This window comes from Aythya marila (genome assembly GCF_965140915.1).
Source record: "Aythya marila genome assembly, chromosome: 1".
Taxonomy (NCBI): Eukaryota; Metazoa; Chordata; class Aves; order Anseriformes; family Anatidae; genus Aythya; species Aythya marila.
This window is the reverse complement of record NC_139042.1, coordinates 68,133,704-68,150,448: the sequence shown is the minus strand read 5'-3', so window position 1 is coordinate 68,150,448 and position 16,745 is coordinate 68,133,704. Positions and strand designations below refer to the sequence as shown.

Below are 16,745 nucleotides of genomic sequence, written 5' to 3'. Positions count from 1 at the left end.
GTGGTTATTTCTGCAAATGTAAATGCTACTTTTATAGAGGCTGTTGAAAGGAACTGAGACGGGGCCCTGGGCAACCTGATCTAGTGGGTGGCATCCCTGCTCATGGCAGGGGGGTGGAACTAGATGATCTTTGAGGTCTTTTCTGACCCATGCCCCATTCTATGATTCTATGGGATGAAGGAATAAAAAGATATAATATGTACAAATATGTGTGGGGTTTATGTGGCATGGTTTTGGTAGCAGGGGGGCTGCAGAAGTGGCCCCTGTGAGAAGAATGCAGCAGCTGCCCCATGTTAGATAAGGGCCAGTTTCAGTTGGCTCCAAAGGGACCAGAGGCCAGAGCCAAAACAATGAACAATGTTGTTTGCACCTCTGTGAGAGCAGATTTAAGAAGGGGAAAAAGAACTGCTGCACAACAGCAGCTGGGAGGGTGAGGAGTGAGGAGCAGCCCTGCAAGCACCAAGGTTGATGCAGCAGGAGGGCAGGAGGTGCTCCAGGCAGGCAGCAGCAGTTCCCCTGCAGCCTGTGGAGAGGCCCCTGGTGGAGCAGGCTGTCCCCCTGCAGCCCATGGGTCCCACATGGAGCAGATCTCCACGCTGCAGCCCCCCCATGGGTGGAGAAGCCCCCGGTGGAGCAGGTGGATGTGGCCTGGAGGAGGCTGCGGCCCATGGAGAGCCCCCGCAGGAGCAGGCCCCGGGCCGGAGCTGCAGCCCGTGGAGAGGAGCCCATGCAGGAGCAGGGGGTCTGGGGGGAGCTGCTGCCCATCCGTGGGGACCCGTGCTGGAGCAGTTTGCTCCTGGGTCATATTGTAGCTTGTTTTTAGTTTCTCACTGTTCTGGCCTGAAAATAATGGGCAATAAATGATACTGATCTCCCTATGCGGACTGTGTTTTGCCTGTGACAATAAGTGTTGAGTGATCTCCCTGTCCTTATCTCAACCCTTGAGACTTTTCCATTGTATTTTCTCCCCCTTTCCCTTTGAGGAGGGGGAGCAAGAGAGCAGCTGTGGTAGAGCTCAGCTGTCCAGCTGGGTAAAAACACCACAGTCAAACTATCTAAAATGTTTCTGGAATGCTTACAAAGATTCAGAATGATCTCCCATTTTGTATTGCAGAAAAACTTATTCAACTATACTGTTAATTGAAATAATAGCAAGAAACACTCTATGAACAAAAAGATGACATAATAATTCTATACAAATGTCTTTTTCCTATATAAATCAGAGTAACAGATAAAATTACTGTATTGTATTAGTATCTAATGAACTGAATTGGCCTTATTAGTATCTCATTATTCTGAGTCTGACTAAGTCAAAGCATGCCAGAACAATTAAAACAAACAAAGATGCATTTTGAAAACAAATCGGATCTCATTTCTAAAGTGGAATTGCACAATATTAATCATTGTTTTAATTTATCTTGACTATTTCTGAGATTTAATTTACTTCTGTTTATATTACACAATGACAGAATTTACACAGGCCATGTCTCATTTCAATTGGCAGTGTGGTATGGAAAACCATTTATATTCTTTGTGCAAACAGTTTTTCAAAGCTGTTCATAATCAAAACAGAGATGGACAGCAAGTTCTAAATATTTAGATGAGAATGTAGAACCAGGGAAAAGTTTGGAAGGCTGAACTGTATAGCTAACACACACAAAATATGCTTTATTTTGGAGAAGTGTAAGAGCCCTTTGTAGTATGGTCAGTTTACTTTAAAGGCTGTTTACTTTCCCTTGGAACTGACTTTAAAAAAAAAACATGAACCAATTTTAGTGATCTCTGATGTTTAGGAGACTAAGAATTATTTATTAAGGCCAGTTTATATCTCCATGCCAAGTAAGTGCACATAGGATGGAGAATGTCTTTCTTGTTGACTAGTACCTCCGGTAGATGAGTAAGATGCATAAAAATACATTTCAAAAAAAAATCCTATGCGTATCTGGTGAGCGGTTACAAACATTATAAATAAAAGAACACAGAAAAATTAAAATAAAATAGGAAAAAATATTCATCACTCCACTGAGCAAACATACCCATTCCTCTTCATGCCAATCCACCTGCAGAGAAGATCGGCTATTTCTTCCTGTCCATCTGGCCACAAGTGTATCTTGATCATTCCTCAGCATCACTTGTTCTCCTTCTCCAGAGGTTGGGGATGCCTTTGAAGCTATATAATCTGGCCTTGCTGCATTCAGTCCATGTATTGAATTTGCCAACAATTTGCAGTCACAGACTGTGACGAGTTGCCGCGTCTAAAAAGCAATAAACCCCTCGAATTTTAACACCTTTCTATTATTCTGCATATGATTTATACTACATTATTTCACAGAAATAAATGAATAAATAAATAAACCACGCTAATATCCTGTAAAAGAAAATAGCCACTGTTTAGGAGTCTCTGAGGTGCCTTTAAATCATTTTATACCATGTCCTTAAAAAGCTATATAGGGTACCAAAACACAAAGGGTACATTTCCCAAGTCTGTACTACTATACTAGCCTTGCTGTTGCTGAAAATTTCACCAATAATTTGCAATTCTTAACATTTTTATTTGCACTTCACCCTGCATTTGATGAAAGTTTAGAACACCATGCAGACATTTTTATGGCCCACACAACAGTTACCACACCAGACAGACCGTGCTTAAGCCCCACCAACCTGTCTCAAATCACAGCAATTAGGACTTAAGAGGAAAGCTAAAAGTTATAATTCATGAATCAATATAATCTGCTTCCTTATTTAGTAATGTTATGTTAAAAGATTTCTATAAGTTATGTGAATATGAAAAGACTCTGGCCTGTTTGTCTATTAAGAAAACAAGCTTCTCTTTATATATACAGACTTTGTCCAGCTTTAGAAAACCCCACAGATTAGTTATACACACTGTAGTCATTTAGAGTGAACGTTACAACTAATACATTTACATGGGGTCACATTATCTTTTGCGGTCTACAAGGCTGTATAAATTTCCCTTCAACTGGAACAATTTATGGCAAGGTGATCTGTCACTGCTGTTCCTGCCATTTACAACCTTCAGATCTGCTTCAGGGACAGAAGACATCACTAAAACCGTAGTTGTTTTTATCCCTGTCAATAAGATTGTGTTCAGGTGTGGTTTCAGTCTGTTTTCTGTTAACAGCTATCAAAAAATAACCGATTGACATCACTAATTCAGGCAAAGGCTGTCGCCATTATTCCTTATTTTACCAGTGGAACAGGAAGAAGAGTTTGATATACTTAAGTTTTGTTCAATTGCTGCTGCTTGACAGGTAACTTGAGCATATAAAAAAGGTGGTTATGGAGAAAAGTGTATAAAAGAAAATGAAAAAATGCTCATTTCTGGAATAGGACGAGTGAATAGAGGCAAACAGAGGACACTTTTGAGAGGAGGTGAAGGCAAAGGAGTATGAAGAGTAGGAGAAAACCCAAATAAAATGCAGCAAGTTCTAAAAGCTTGTCTGTTTTCATTTTTCATTTAGGACTATGCATGTTACAATACATTACTGAAAATGTAAAATAAATGTTTCAAGAAAATTTACTAAAGAAGGGATAAAAAAAAAGTGTGCTTCAGTGTGAAGATGTATTCTTCTCCTACCTTATCTGCCAGGATGGCAAGTGTTCTTTCAAGGCCATTAGCTGATCTGTCCTTGGCAGCTCTTGAGAGCCTTTCTGCATAGTAGCTGACTTGAGTTTTCAGGGTGTTGATTTGTGCGATAATTTCCTTTGCTCTAACAATGTCCTGTGGGATGTATATTATAGACTGGGAACTTGTTGAAGTGCTGAAAAAGAAAGATGGATTTAAGGGGGAAAATTGCTCTAGAGGTATACACATTATGGTAGCATGCTGGGGAATTAATGGCAGACAACAAAATTTTACCTAAGCTAGCAATCAACAGTGAAAGGCCAGTGGGCAATTGCACAGCAGGAACATGATCCTAGAGCTTTCTCTGCCTTTACTGAAAGCACTCAGATGCAGATTTACTAATCCCTTATGTGACTGTGGGCAGAGCTTGTATACCAGAGGGACAATTTTGTTGATGAGAATGTGTGAGATAGATTTTACTGTCAGAGACAGAACCAGCATTTGCAATGACAGCTTGCCCCATTCTCCCTCTGCTTACAACACAGACACTTCACTGAGGCCTGGTTTGCAAAACAGTATTACCACACAGCTATCTGTGCTGTGAAAAGAAAATAAAACCTGCACTATTTCCAACATGGACATGGCACCCAGATCTGTAATGGAGACGGTGTGGTACTAACAAAATTCCTTCTGCTAGCATATCCTTTCCTCTATTGCAGGCCTGACTGGAGTTACACCAGAAAAAACAATCTTATCAAACACAAATTGAGGCCTCCATCCTTTGTTTAGCCTCTCTGAGCACACCCTCACTACACCGAACTAGGGACTTGGTAAAACTCTGTCACAGGCTCAGCTGTAACAAACTAGCTTTCTCCATCTAGGAAGGGAAATTACAAAAACTATACTACTACTAAATTACATAAAACTATAGAGGTAAAACATATCTTTGTATTGGTACACTGCAGGCCCACTAAGACCATTTACCTGGTAGTGGAGAGGATGAATATTCACATGTTTTTTAGACACCTACTGAAGTTGCTTTCCTAACCTAAGCCAGATGTTGACTCTCTCTCTCTAGATGAGTTAGCTACTATCTCCCCATCAGTTAAAGGCTGAGTTAATCCTACCTGATGGAAAAAGAAAAAAAAAATCACAAAAGCTGCCTTTTAGCTTAGGAAATTAACTTATACTGAAGCTTATTGAAAGGGCATGGCTATTTGAAATCAACCCACCCACCACCTCTTTTTCACTCTTACACTCTTTTCACTTTTACACTCCTTTTCCCCTAAAGGGAAAGCTAGATGAAGATCAGGCCTTTACTTCAGCTCCAGCTGTGACAAGCATGATGCCCATTCATGATGTGGCATCAAGCATGAGCATCCATTCTCTATTATCTTAATCACACTCTTTTTTTTCCACTCACAAATGGTTTCAGCACAGACGAACCTGCTGTGAGCATCAATCTCAGCACTGCTTGAAGGACAGAGCAATGCCAAGGGACTACACAGAGAGGAGTTTCTTTTCCAGGCACAGTTGCCTCAGACCTCTACCTCTGGGAAATGTGGATTCCTCTGCTATTCCTAGAGCGATACCATTCCTTTCTGCAGTGTCTCTGTGAGGTAGTACGGGAGAGTTGCATGAGGCATGCTTTGAAATCATTGCCACAAATACCAGTTCTTGTCCCTTAATAGATATTAAGGCAAGGGGGAACTTAGTCCCATATCTGTTTGAGCTCCGTTACAGGAAAAGACAGGGGATTCATTTTCCAAGGACAGGACATAATGCAGAAGGGATTTTTGAAAGAGTTTCCTTGTTTGTGTCCCTCTGGTCACCCACCTGAGTGGAGCAGAGAACAGCCACCGCCCAGTACTGCTATGCTATATAGCAAATTAAATCTTAGCTTTTAGGTCTTTCTTTGTATGTGATTTGTGCTCCGTATGGACAAGTGATCTTAGTGACAATTCCTCTGAGCAATTTCTTTCCACAACAACGTGGACGACATGCACAAAGATGTATTTGGCAGGAAAGGCCATGCAGCGTATTGAGATCTGATTTAGAGTTGTTACATTTTCAATCACAAATGTTTGCTGGGATGACTGGAGGAAAATTTTATGGCATAAAGTTCACATAAATTCACCTTCCAACCTGCAATTGCTTTTTCAAATGAACAGCTCTCATTGCACAGTATCAGGAAGCCAGAACACTGGCTTAAATGCTCAGTGAATTAGGGGTCCAACCTTTAATACGAGCAATTTAGAGAGAACTTCTGCACTGTTGAACCACTAAGTAACGTTTCATTTTCGTAGCACTGAACATGGAGAAAAATAAACAAAAGTTAAGTGGAAACGTTTAAATGCAGACATGGATTACAAAAGTATAACCCAAGCCCAATCTATTGGTACAAAGGTTCAAGAATCTGTAGCGTTATCCTAATTATCTTTCATCACTGACAGAAAGTTTCTCTCTGGGGAGTTTGCACTGGAAATAACAGAGGAAAAGGTACAACATCCTCATGCTCTGTTCCTCAGCTTTCTAACTTCTTACACTCAGAGAGCGCCAGGAAGCTGTTCATTATAAGCAAACATTGCAGATGAAATGAAATTCATTCACACATTGTGTTCTACAAAGCAGCTATGATTATTTAGAGCACAATTAGGGGTGCCATGATGCATGACATTAAAAAGCCCTGCACACATTAAAACACACCAGATCTCTGCCAAAGAAAAAGAAAGAAAAGGAAAATAAAACAACCCAAAGAACATAAGCTCTCTCTACGGAACTCTCAGAAACAGAAAACTCACCAACACTCCTCATAACTGCTAAAAAAAACAAAAACCAAAATAAAATTAGCAGATTGTTAGCAAATACCAAAAGCAGAAAACAAAACAAATGCTTGGGGAAATAACGTATTTGTGTCGTCTTTTCAACAAGGCAGGTACATACGATTAAACTTTTAAGCAAAAAAAACACAGATTGCCAGGGGACCATGTGTTGTTCTGGGAGATGTTGGGGATGCAGTACGCGCAATTTTGCTGATGAAAAGAGAAAGAACTGAACAGTATCTATGTAACGATGAAATTGAGGAGATGGAACTCAGTTCTACTATAGTGTTTTTATGATAGCATAGAAAAACTTATAAGAGCTATCTTACCAGGGAGATCCTATAATTGTATTTTATATTAACAGCCAAGTTGAAATTCGTATTTCCAGAGTGGTAGAAAGAACAGATTACTGGCATATCTTGAGTTAGCTATCAAGACATTCATAATACAATGCATTTTTTAATCAATAATCCAAATTAGGATCTCACTCTTGATGTCTTTTAGGCTAGTAGGGCCCACTGCAATTCCAAACCCCAACTTCTTGGAAATATAGGCCCTAAAATCAACACTGACGTATACAGAGCTAAAGGTCTAGATACAACTCCCCTAACTTCAGACACCTAATACCTAGATGTCTATACCTTAGCTACTCTTGGACTCTTTGTGCAGTCCATGGTGAGAAACAGGACTTACTGAAGTGCATCGGATTTACCTGGCACCCTGTTGGCAGCGGGGCATGGCATGGGTGGCCTCTGTGAGAAGGAGTCAGGGGCCACCCCTTGCTCCAATGGCCCCACTGCAGGGCACAGCTAAGCCCCACAGCCATGCTGGTGGCATCTCTGGGATAATGTGTTTAAGAAAAGGTGAAAATAACATCTCGCAGAGAGAGAAGGAGGGAGCAAAATCAGTGAGTAACAGCTGAGGAAGCACTAAGGTCAGAGCAGGAGGTCCTTCAGGCGCCTAAGCAGACATCTCCAGCAGCCAGTGGAGGACACATGCTGGAGCAGACGGGTATTCCTGGAGGGCTGCTGCCCATGGAGGACCCTCTGAAGCAGAGAAGTGTGAGGGGGAAGGATTGGCAGAGGGAAACTGCGGTGTAGTGAATGTAACCCCTCTTCTGCCTCAGCCTGCCCTGAGCCACTCGGGGCAGGGGGAGAGGAGACTGCAGCAAAGGAGTGGGGTTGGCCTTGGGAGGCAGGGGAGAAAAGATGCTCTTTTACTGTTTGTCTTTCAGCTTCTCACTATCTGAGTCTGTTCTAATTGACAATAAGCTAATTTTCCCCAAGTAAAAGTCTGTTTTGCCTACAATAGTACTTGGTAAGTGATCTCCCTGTCTTTATCTCAACCACAAGCTTTTCCACTCCTGTTTATTTCCTACCTTTTTCTCTCTGTCCTGGAGTGAGAAGGGGATGGCAAGCAGCTAGCTGGGAGTTTGGCTGACCCACCACACACAGGTATCTTACATTAGGGTATCTGTCGTGTCCCCTGCTGACTCTGGAGGCAACCCAAGATAAACTAGCTCAGATGTTTACATCTGCACTGAAGATATCTAAAGGTGGAGGACACGAATTCCACCACTCCTGACTGAAACATTGCCTTTACCTGCAGATTTCTGCAGACTGTTGTTGTTGGGAGTGTCACCGTGTGCTTTTTTTAAACACCTACCCATATGGAAGAGACTGTTTTGTATTAACTGAATTTGTTTTGCACTTGTTCATTTTATTTTATTTTTTTTTGTAGCCCATAGAGACGGTTTTACACTTTAAGCTCATGACAGGAGGGCTCAATTATACAGCACAAGGTCTTTCACAACGTATTTTGTTAGCTTCAAACGTCAGAGCACTTCATTTTTTGTGTGCTTCCTACATTCCCAAATAATGAGTGTAGCAACTGCTCCAAGACAGAAATGCCTACTTGAATGGAATAACCTGGCTGAAATTGAATGGCTGATTCTCTGTTCTGCTGCATCAAAAATCTACTTTGATTCTCTGGGTAGATACACTATTTGTGCCTCCTTGCTTTTAGATGACTAGGAATAAATTGCTACACTACTGTTACTGGTCTTCTAAGTGAACGCTGGAGAAGCAAAATTCCTCCCAAATTGATTCTACAGAGTAGCAGAAGAAGGGCCCACAACCTGTGTAATCTGCTGAGCATACTACCACAGAAATGTTATTCTTCAAATATGGAACCTGCAGTTTTAATGGACCCAGAAAGAACAGTTCAGTAACACTTACAGGAAAAGCACCAGATAGAAATTAAGATAGATGAGCTCAGTTACTGAGTGAGGAAAAAAAAAAAAAAAAAAAAAAAGAAAAAGAAAGACATGGGAATTTAGATATTGCAGGAGTAAGGCCCACTGAAGTACCTAATAGAAGGAAGATATTTCAGAAAGCAACAGTAGTTGCTTTCTGAATGGGAAAAGAATGGGAAAAGCAAGCCCAGCCCAGAAACAGTGTTTCCTGGTTTATAGTTTTCCCTAGTCCCATCCTAGCACACTCTTTCAGTTGGGAATAATTGCACTAGGCATACTTTTGCATACTTTTTTCTTTCCAGTACACATCTGACTGATATTCACAGGGTGTTGCTACTCATTATCAACTGCCAAAACTGATGCTGCACTTGGCAGATCAGCTCTGAACAGTACAAATCCTTTCTTTGGAAGGGCATTAGCAAAGTCTCCTTTCCCTGGCTACAATGACTCTGTATAATGCTGCTCTCATTGTTCCTCCAATTCTCCACACTGCAGCAAAACTAATGCAGACCCAAATGGTATTATCTTTTCCTTAGCAATTGGTGTGGATGCCAGGCAGTCTCTCTCAAGACTGCACAATGGTTGAGATTGGAGGGGATCTCTGGAAACCACCTGGTCCAACCCCTGCTCCAGCAGGGCTGCCCAGGCCCATCTCCAGGTAGCTTTTGATCTCCCAGGAGGGAGACTCCAAAATCTCTATGGGAAACTTGTACCAGTGCTCCTTCCCACCAGTCTCGCTAGAAAAGCAATAAACACAAATTGTCCATGAGGCTTTTGCCCATCAGGCACAGCTGTGGGTTGAAAGCACGATGTAGTGCAGCTGAAGAGCTTCTGCAGGCCAATTTTCTAGGCCACAATTTGGTAAACTCAAACCCAACACTTAAAGCAGCTAAATAAATGAATCAACAAGTATTCAGGAAAAATAAAGATTTCACTAAAAGAACTATTAGTAAGGAGCTATCATTAAACAAATATGGCAATATAAAGGGGAAACTTTTTCCTCACCTCCTTTGGAAGAAAACACAGAATAATCTTCACACCGTATAGTAGAACTATTGAATGAGGTGCAACAAAAACATAGAATGGAATGGTTTTTCAAATCACTGAACATGGGCTGCTAGGAAAGGGCAAGATATCAGCTGACACAACAACATTTCTACTTACTGTTTCTTTGCCTCTTCAAATTTATGAAGCTTTTTCCGCAGGCCACCTGATTTGAAGCCTTGACAGTGAGCTGCTGGTGCTCCTATGGTGACTATGTCGTAGTTCTGATCTGAGATGGACAAAAAGGACTTACAAATGAAAGCTCGTCATCTTTACATAAACAGTTGTGTTTACAACTGGCCTGATTTTGCATAACCCTACACGGTGACTCCAGAGAAAAAGCATACAAACTTATAACAGCAAATAATGATCAGAATCTTTGCTATTCTGACACAAACCAAAACAAGTGGAAGTGACACAGCAGCTTAATCCAATACATTCCCTAGCACAAAGGCTGGCTTATGTCACCTTGGGCACAGTTAACTCCAAAATCTAGTTATGCCACCTGTATAACAGGGATAATTGCATCTACACCTATTTTTTTGCAAAGAGATTTGGAATCCAAGGACAGAAAGTGTTATACAAATGCCAAGTAGTGTTAATACTACAGAACTATAGTTTGTGGAAACTTGACTATGAAAAAAGACAAGAACAAGGTGAAGAAAGACTTAAACAAATACCTGATCCTCCATCATCCTGGACTCTCATTCTCTGTATATGTAAATTCGTGGGAACAAATTCCAATTTTTTATCAGCTTTCAAGCTACTGGCTTTAAATGAAGGACCTGAGAAATGCAGGAGAAAAGCAAGCATAAAAACTCTGCATCTGCCTATGTTAAAATACTCAAGGGGCTTCATTCATCATTGGCTACATGCTGAACGTAAAGCAGAGGAAAAAAATATAAAAAGATGTGTCTTTCTGTTAATGTTCAAAATTCTTCTGTAAGTCAAGGGTAAAGTTAGAGAATGAATAGAAAGCAAATATTCCCTCCCAAAAAAAATGAATAGAGAAAATTAATCTAATTAGTATTTTTTACTCATCAAACTGAAACATTCTAGGTTCCCACTTTAAGAGAAGCACTAACTATCATGTTTGACAAGTATCACTTTATTACGAAAAAGAAATCTTGCTGACCTTTGTACTGATGCAGGTCAGTTAAATTTTCCTGATAAGTTAAAATAATCGTTTGGTACTGAGTTACTATCTGTCGACGAAGGCTTTCCCAACACGGAGACAGTTCTCCCAGTTCTTCTAGTTCACAGACCCTATGGAAAAAAAAAATAAAAAGGAAAAAGAAAAAAGAAATAAGAGAGGTGTTTAGCTCCATTGTCTACTTGACAGAGAGTAAGTTTCCCATTGTAGCAATGTAGCATTTTCCTCAGCTGGTGCATTGTGAACTCACTCCTATCTAACCCAGTCACCAAACTGGGAATGCTCCCCCCGTATGTCTCAAAGCACTTCTGGTGAGCTCTATCCCAAGGAACAGGGGTTCTTTGCAGGTTGAATACACCGTGTTTCCCCAGGAGCCCGAGGTGTTAGTCAAAAACAAAGCTTCCCACCTTCTGCAGGAGCCATCAAACCATGCAATGATTTGCAAATGATGAGCACTGCCATCATGTCAGGTGACTTGGGACAATGATGACCTTTTTAGGACACTCCACGGAACATTTATGGCTCTAAATTAAATCAGAGCTACGACAGACTGTAGCTGGGAGATAAGCACCTGACATTAGGTACAAGGAATATCTGTGCTGCCCAGGTGTCTACATGACAGTTTTCAAGGCCAGGAAGGGGGAAGCCTTAAGAAGTACGGGAGGTGGTGGAGTCCCTGGGGGTGTTCAAGGAAAGGTTGGACATGGTGCTTGGGGACATGGGTTAGTGGGTGACACTGGTGGTAGGGGGATGGTTGGACCAGATGGTCTTGGAGGGCTTTTCCAGCCCTAATGATTCTATGATAAGCATTCACAAGGGGTTTGAAAGATATAAGGTAACCCAACAAAGCCTTCATCTAGGATTCCGGATTTTAGGCACTCAAGTTTCACTCTGGGTGGAATACAGAATGATTGAATCCCCACAGATTTGAACAGAAAAGCCCCTGGCTTTTCCACTATACCTTGACTGCTAAATTTTCAGTCACACATGGCTATCCTATGTTACATAGTGCACCCCAACAGTGCTGCAGAAAAAAACATTCAGTTTATCTCATGTCATGCTTGTGACTACTGCCTTGTTGAACTAATATGCTACTTGGAATAAGGAAATTGGAAAAAGTAAACAAGTCAGCATTAGACAGAGTTCAACAGAAATTACCACAGGAAAAGTAGATCATGTGTCAAAATGATGTATAAGTTTTTTTGCAGCTTTCTCAATATTCCTAATCCATAGCATTAATCAACTGTCCATACATAATTTGAGGCAGCACGTGACAGAATAATTTCTACCTACATTATTTAGGATATTATTAGAAGGAGGCAAGTTTCAGATTGATTTGCCAACAGGCAACACTGTAAACTATACATATCAGTGACTTGGAAAAAGACACTTCTAGTTTCATTCTATCAACTGTTTCTACATAATATACTATTGTAACCACCTTATCCAGTTCCCTACTCAAAAAAAAACAACATGCATTTGAGCCCAGACTTCCTGAAGTAAATTCACAGCTTAAAACAAGCTTCTTTGTTTACCCTATGAGGCTAAGATAGCAGGGCATGTGCATATCATAAATAATTAGGGTAGTCAAAATATCCCCCTCATTAGATATTTCCTTTCAAAGAGCTTTGGACCAGAAAGGCTTTATGTAAGTGATAGCAGCTGCGACTATCCAAGGGTGTTTTAGGAGTCACCACAATGTTAAGACAGAAGCAGCTGTGCTCATGTAGCTGCTCTCCACTTTTCTGGGCTACAGCACTAAAACTGAAGAAAAGAGCACTTGGCCAAATCTGAGATATCCGACTGAATACAAACCATGACTGCGCTATTTCCCACACTAGAACAAAACAAGGCACTGATTCAACATGGACATATCAGTAACACACCTTAAAGAAAAACAGTTATTCATTAGAAATACAAAATATAACTCACATCTAAATGTGTAATGGCACACCCCAAGCCCCTTCCACCACCAAGGATGTAGCAGCACAGCTATGCAAGGTACATCATTCTTTCTCTAGAGTCTAAGAACTAAAACGCCTTAACTTGACTTAACCTGACTACTCTTTAAGTAAATGCACCCCCTAAACAACAAAAGGCAACAGCAGGTAAAATCAGTGTGAACTTCAGAAACTCAGTTGTGTTATGCAGTTTTTCTATACATTACAAAAAATCACTGCAATGTTCTTTTGAAAAGTTATCATTTTTGCAAAATCTGAAAAATACTTGCAAACGCTGTAGACTGCTTCTGCCTCCTCATATGGATTAACACTTGACTTTCTTTCACAACATCCCAAGAGGGTTGAAATGTATTAATATAGGACACTGAGAGCACTGAATAGCTTTATTTTTAGGTAAGGTTGGACTTAATTAGGCCTCTAGGAGAGGGATTCAAACTCAGCCCCAAATACTCAGAAATAAGGCTAAAATCATTTTACCATCCCAATGGAAATCCTGTCTTTTCTAAAGAAGACATAAACCATTCTGTATGACCCTCTGTTCACAAAGCACAGCCTACAAACGTAGGGAAGTAATACACATAAATGGCTAAGCTGCCTGGAAGAGAGGCGACTGCTTCAAAAAGGACAGATAACACTTAAGTGCAGATAACTGCAGTATTATCTTAATCGTTCAGTCTGCCAACAATTTTCTTCCCTTAACACCTCTGTATGTTCATGTTATCATATACTCAAGCCCAAACTCTATACTCAACACAAAATCTTGTTCACTGTAACAGCACAGTCAGCAAGTTGCTGCTTGTACTATTTTTCCTTCAGTGCTGCTGTGCTTTAACATGGATAAATTCCTTGGTAACTCGGTAACAGCCCCATCACTGCTTTATTACCACACCAGCCCAGACTCACCTTGCTGCATCCTCTTCTAGAAGAAGCTTCACGAACTGCCTGGGTATGTGCAGCGACAGCACGCTCTCAGCCATTTGCTCCAGGATTCTCAGGTGGTTTCCATCGGTGGTGGGGAAGCGATACATCCGGCAAATGGCGCCACCAAACACTGAAGTGGTAAAAACATGTTATTTAATCAGAGGGGTTGAGTTAAAAGCATATGAAATCTCTCCTACTATTTTTTTAAAGTGGCTTTGATTCACTAACATGCTGTAACACACTGCTGTAAAAATCCAGTTTAACTAAATAGCAGTCTAGCTTTTCCAAACAGGCACATACTGCAATGACCATTCTTCTAGCATTCACATGAAAAGCCTCAAAATGATTTAAAACGCTGGTAAGGAAATAAAACGCAGATTCAACTTGTGAATTTTTATTTTCCTCACTTCCTGCACTTTCCTCTCATGTAATCAGTTGCTGGAAAGCTAATCTTTCTTCAAGATAAAAAAATCTGAACAACTGCTCTGCTTCACCCCACCCCAAAAAATGCTTTGGAAAATTTTATGGAAAATTTTATAGCACAGTGAACAATGAAAAAAGTTGTCCTCTGCTGCTTTTACAATAGAAAATGCTAGTGCAAACGATAAAATAATTTATTCTTGTATGACCCTCAGTAGGCTGCTCAGTCAGCAGCAGCCTGTTCCTATTCAAATGAAACATCTGCTTAAATGCCCTGGGGCCAAAGCAGAGAGCAAGAGCTTAGCTTTGCTTTTACTGATGCTGAAAGCCTACTTGTTACAGTCCACAGCAGCTTACCAGATTTCAGTAGTGCATCTTTCCGTAATGAAGCATATTTGGATCTGATTCCTAAAGATTCTGTTAAACTTTCGTCAACTGGTAACACAGTCTAAACAAAAACAAACAAAAACAAACAATAAAGAAAATAGCCTCAGTGCCAAGGCAACATGAAGTGATGACCCTATTAGACAGACTTAAAGGAAGTACTCAACACAAGGAAGGTTTAAAAATAGATATTCCAGATATGTTCACTGTGAACAAAAGCTATCACAGACTGAAATAATAAATCCACTTAAATGTACCAATTTAAACATTCTTGTTCAATGCTACTGCAGAGTTTCAAATGCTGTAAAACATTTCATCTAGTCCTTGAACTACTTAATATTAGCACAGCTCCAGAGTCCTCAGAGCTACTCAAATACATTTTTATTTGTTCTAATACAAAGTGATACTGATACACACTGCAACTGTGATACACAGATATGGTTGCAATTATCACCAGTACATTCAACACACAAGGTTTACAGAATTAAGCATATGTCTAGGTTGAGAAATCACTGTATCTGCTAAGGTTTTTTGTTTTGCTTTGGATAAAAAAGTATAAAATAAAATGTAGTATTCAAGTAACCTGTTCAGTTTTATTAAAATCTTTTACGCTACTTTTAAGATACATTTTTAAAAGGTGCTTGGGACAACTCCGGAAAACCTACCTAATGTTCCCTGACCACCCCATACAGCTTTGCTTGATACCGGTGTCCAATTCACAATGTGCAATACCACAGCTTTGTGAAACTGCTTATGGATTCCTCAGTGCAGCAGGTATACTAACACAGAGTACCACAAGCCTATTCTGATGAAAGGCACTTGAAGCTAAAGCTTAATTACTGTAAGCTGTTTTTTTCCTCTAGATTTTAAACTCCAAACATGAGCAACAAGATCTCTGCCAAATACAAAATTGCTCCACACCATTAGGCTGCTCTTCATAGTATTTTGAAATTGGAAAGCACCAATAAATTACAAGGCAAATTGACAGCAGGTCTCAACAGCGTTCATTTCAATGCTGGCAATAAATCTGCACCTTTCTGAAGCTGAGCTAATGGTGATACTCACCCTTCCATTAATTGTATCAGGTGACCTTGTCACTGGAGGCCTTTGGTCAGTTTTTTCCTCCATTTGCCATCCAATAACTGTAATGTTACCTACGCGGTCACTTTCAGCAGACCTGCAACAAACACTCTGCGTTGAAATTTTTTTGGAGGTGGACCTGTTTATCAACAAGGGAACACTTATAAAAGGCTATTAATCTTCAGACCTGATGAACATTTTAAATAGGAAGCTTTTCAATTTAATTGTACATATTCTTATAACATGCTATTCCAATAGGAAAATGTTCTCATTCCTTAGGGATACTGTCAGACCTCCTCATTAAAGGCAACACAAAACCATGAGTGTGTTTCAATACCTTTGTTAAACCAGAAAGGGTTTGGATTTTACAATTAGCCTGTTGTAGGCAAAAAAAAAATAAATAAATCTTAAATTGTGAACATTAACAGAGAGCAGATAATTGGATGCATACATGTGCATGTGTGCCTGTACATCCAAAATCGAATCTTTTAACTCTCAATGGGGAGCCTGCTACTTGCATGCAGCAACTGGTACAGGCTGGTTGTAAATTTTGATAATACGTGGACTAGACAGAAGTAGCACACTGAAAACCCTCCAGTTAATAGAGCCTTGAGTCAAAGCCACCCATTAGGATTCTGATCACATTTTGTGCTTCTGCAGTTAGATTATTTAGATTGGGAAAATCGGGGGCCTGACATTCCAGAAAGAAGAGCTGATGCTAAAGAGACCGATCCTGAAAGAAAGTGGTCTAGGGAAGAAGAAGGTAAAGATCCTCAATGAAGGAAAGGTCACTGAGGTGAGGGATGATCCTACTGATCAGGGAGGTGCAAGGACACAAATGCCAAGGACAGCCAGGGTCCTTGGCCACTAACAGCTGAGCAGCTGCACAGCATGAACAACTTTATACCCAACCTTCCCAGACCAGCAGCAATCTCTCTGCTGGAGATGGAAGTCAATACCACATGAGCCTTTCACAGAGGAGGGAGGAAGTGTGTGTGTGAGACAGAATCCAATAAGGTAAAAGCTCTAACCTTGCTGGTTTTTAAATAAACCTCAGTACCCTCACCTACCACAGCTGCCATTTATTCTGTCTCTCCCATGACACAGAGTATTCTTGGCA

The 16,745-nt window shown here is 40.5% G+C and overlaps 1 protein-coding gene across 12 annotated transcripts in view; it reads right to left on the bottom strand.

The window, feature by feature from the left end:
• The window catches only part of INPP4A (inositol polyphosphate-4-phosphatase type I A), a 110,127-nt gene that overhangs the window by 27,710 nt on the left and 65,672 nt on the right, over positions 1-16,745 (bottom strand). For 6 of the 12 annotated variants that reach the window (XM_082776801.1, XM_082776797.1, XM_082776808.1 and 3 more), the window contains exons 8-16: positions 15,611-15,764; positions 14,519-14,609; positions 13,724-13,871; positions 10,842-10,972; positions 10,387-10,491; positions 9,827-9,935; positions 6,388-6,405; positions 3,599-3,782; positions 2,037-2,255 (exon numbers count right to left, since the gene is read on the bottom strand). In XM_082776801.1, coding sequence (XP_082632927.1) covers positions 2,037-2,255; positions 3,599-3,782; positions 6,388-6,405; positions 9,827-9,935; positions 10,387-10,491; positions 10,842-10,972; positions 13,724-13,871; positions 14,519-14,609; positions 15,611-15,764 — 1,159 coding nt within the window. The remainder of the gene's footprint in view (positions 1-2,036; positions 2,256-3,598; positions 3,783-6,387; positions 6,406-9,826; positions 9,936-10,386; positions 10,492-10,841; positions 10,973-13,723; positions 13,872-14,518; positions 14,610-15,610; positions 15,765-16,745) is intronic. The other 6 variants (XM_082776806.1, XM_082776799.1, XM_082776800.1 and 3 more) reach the window with 3 other exon arrangements.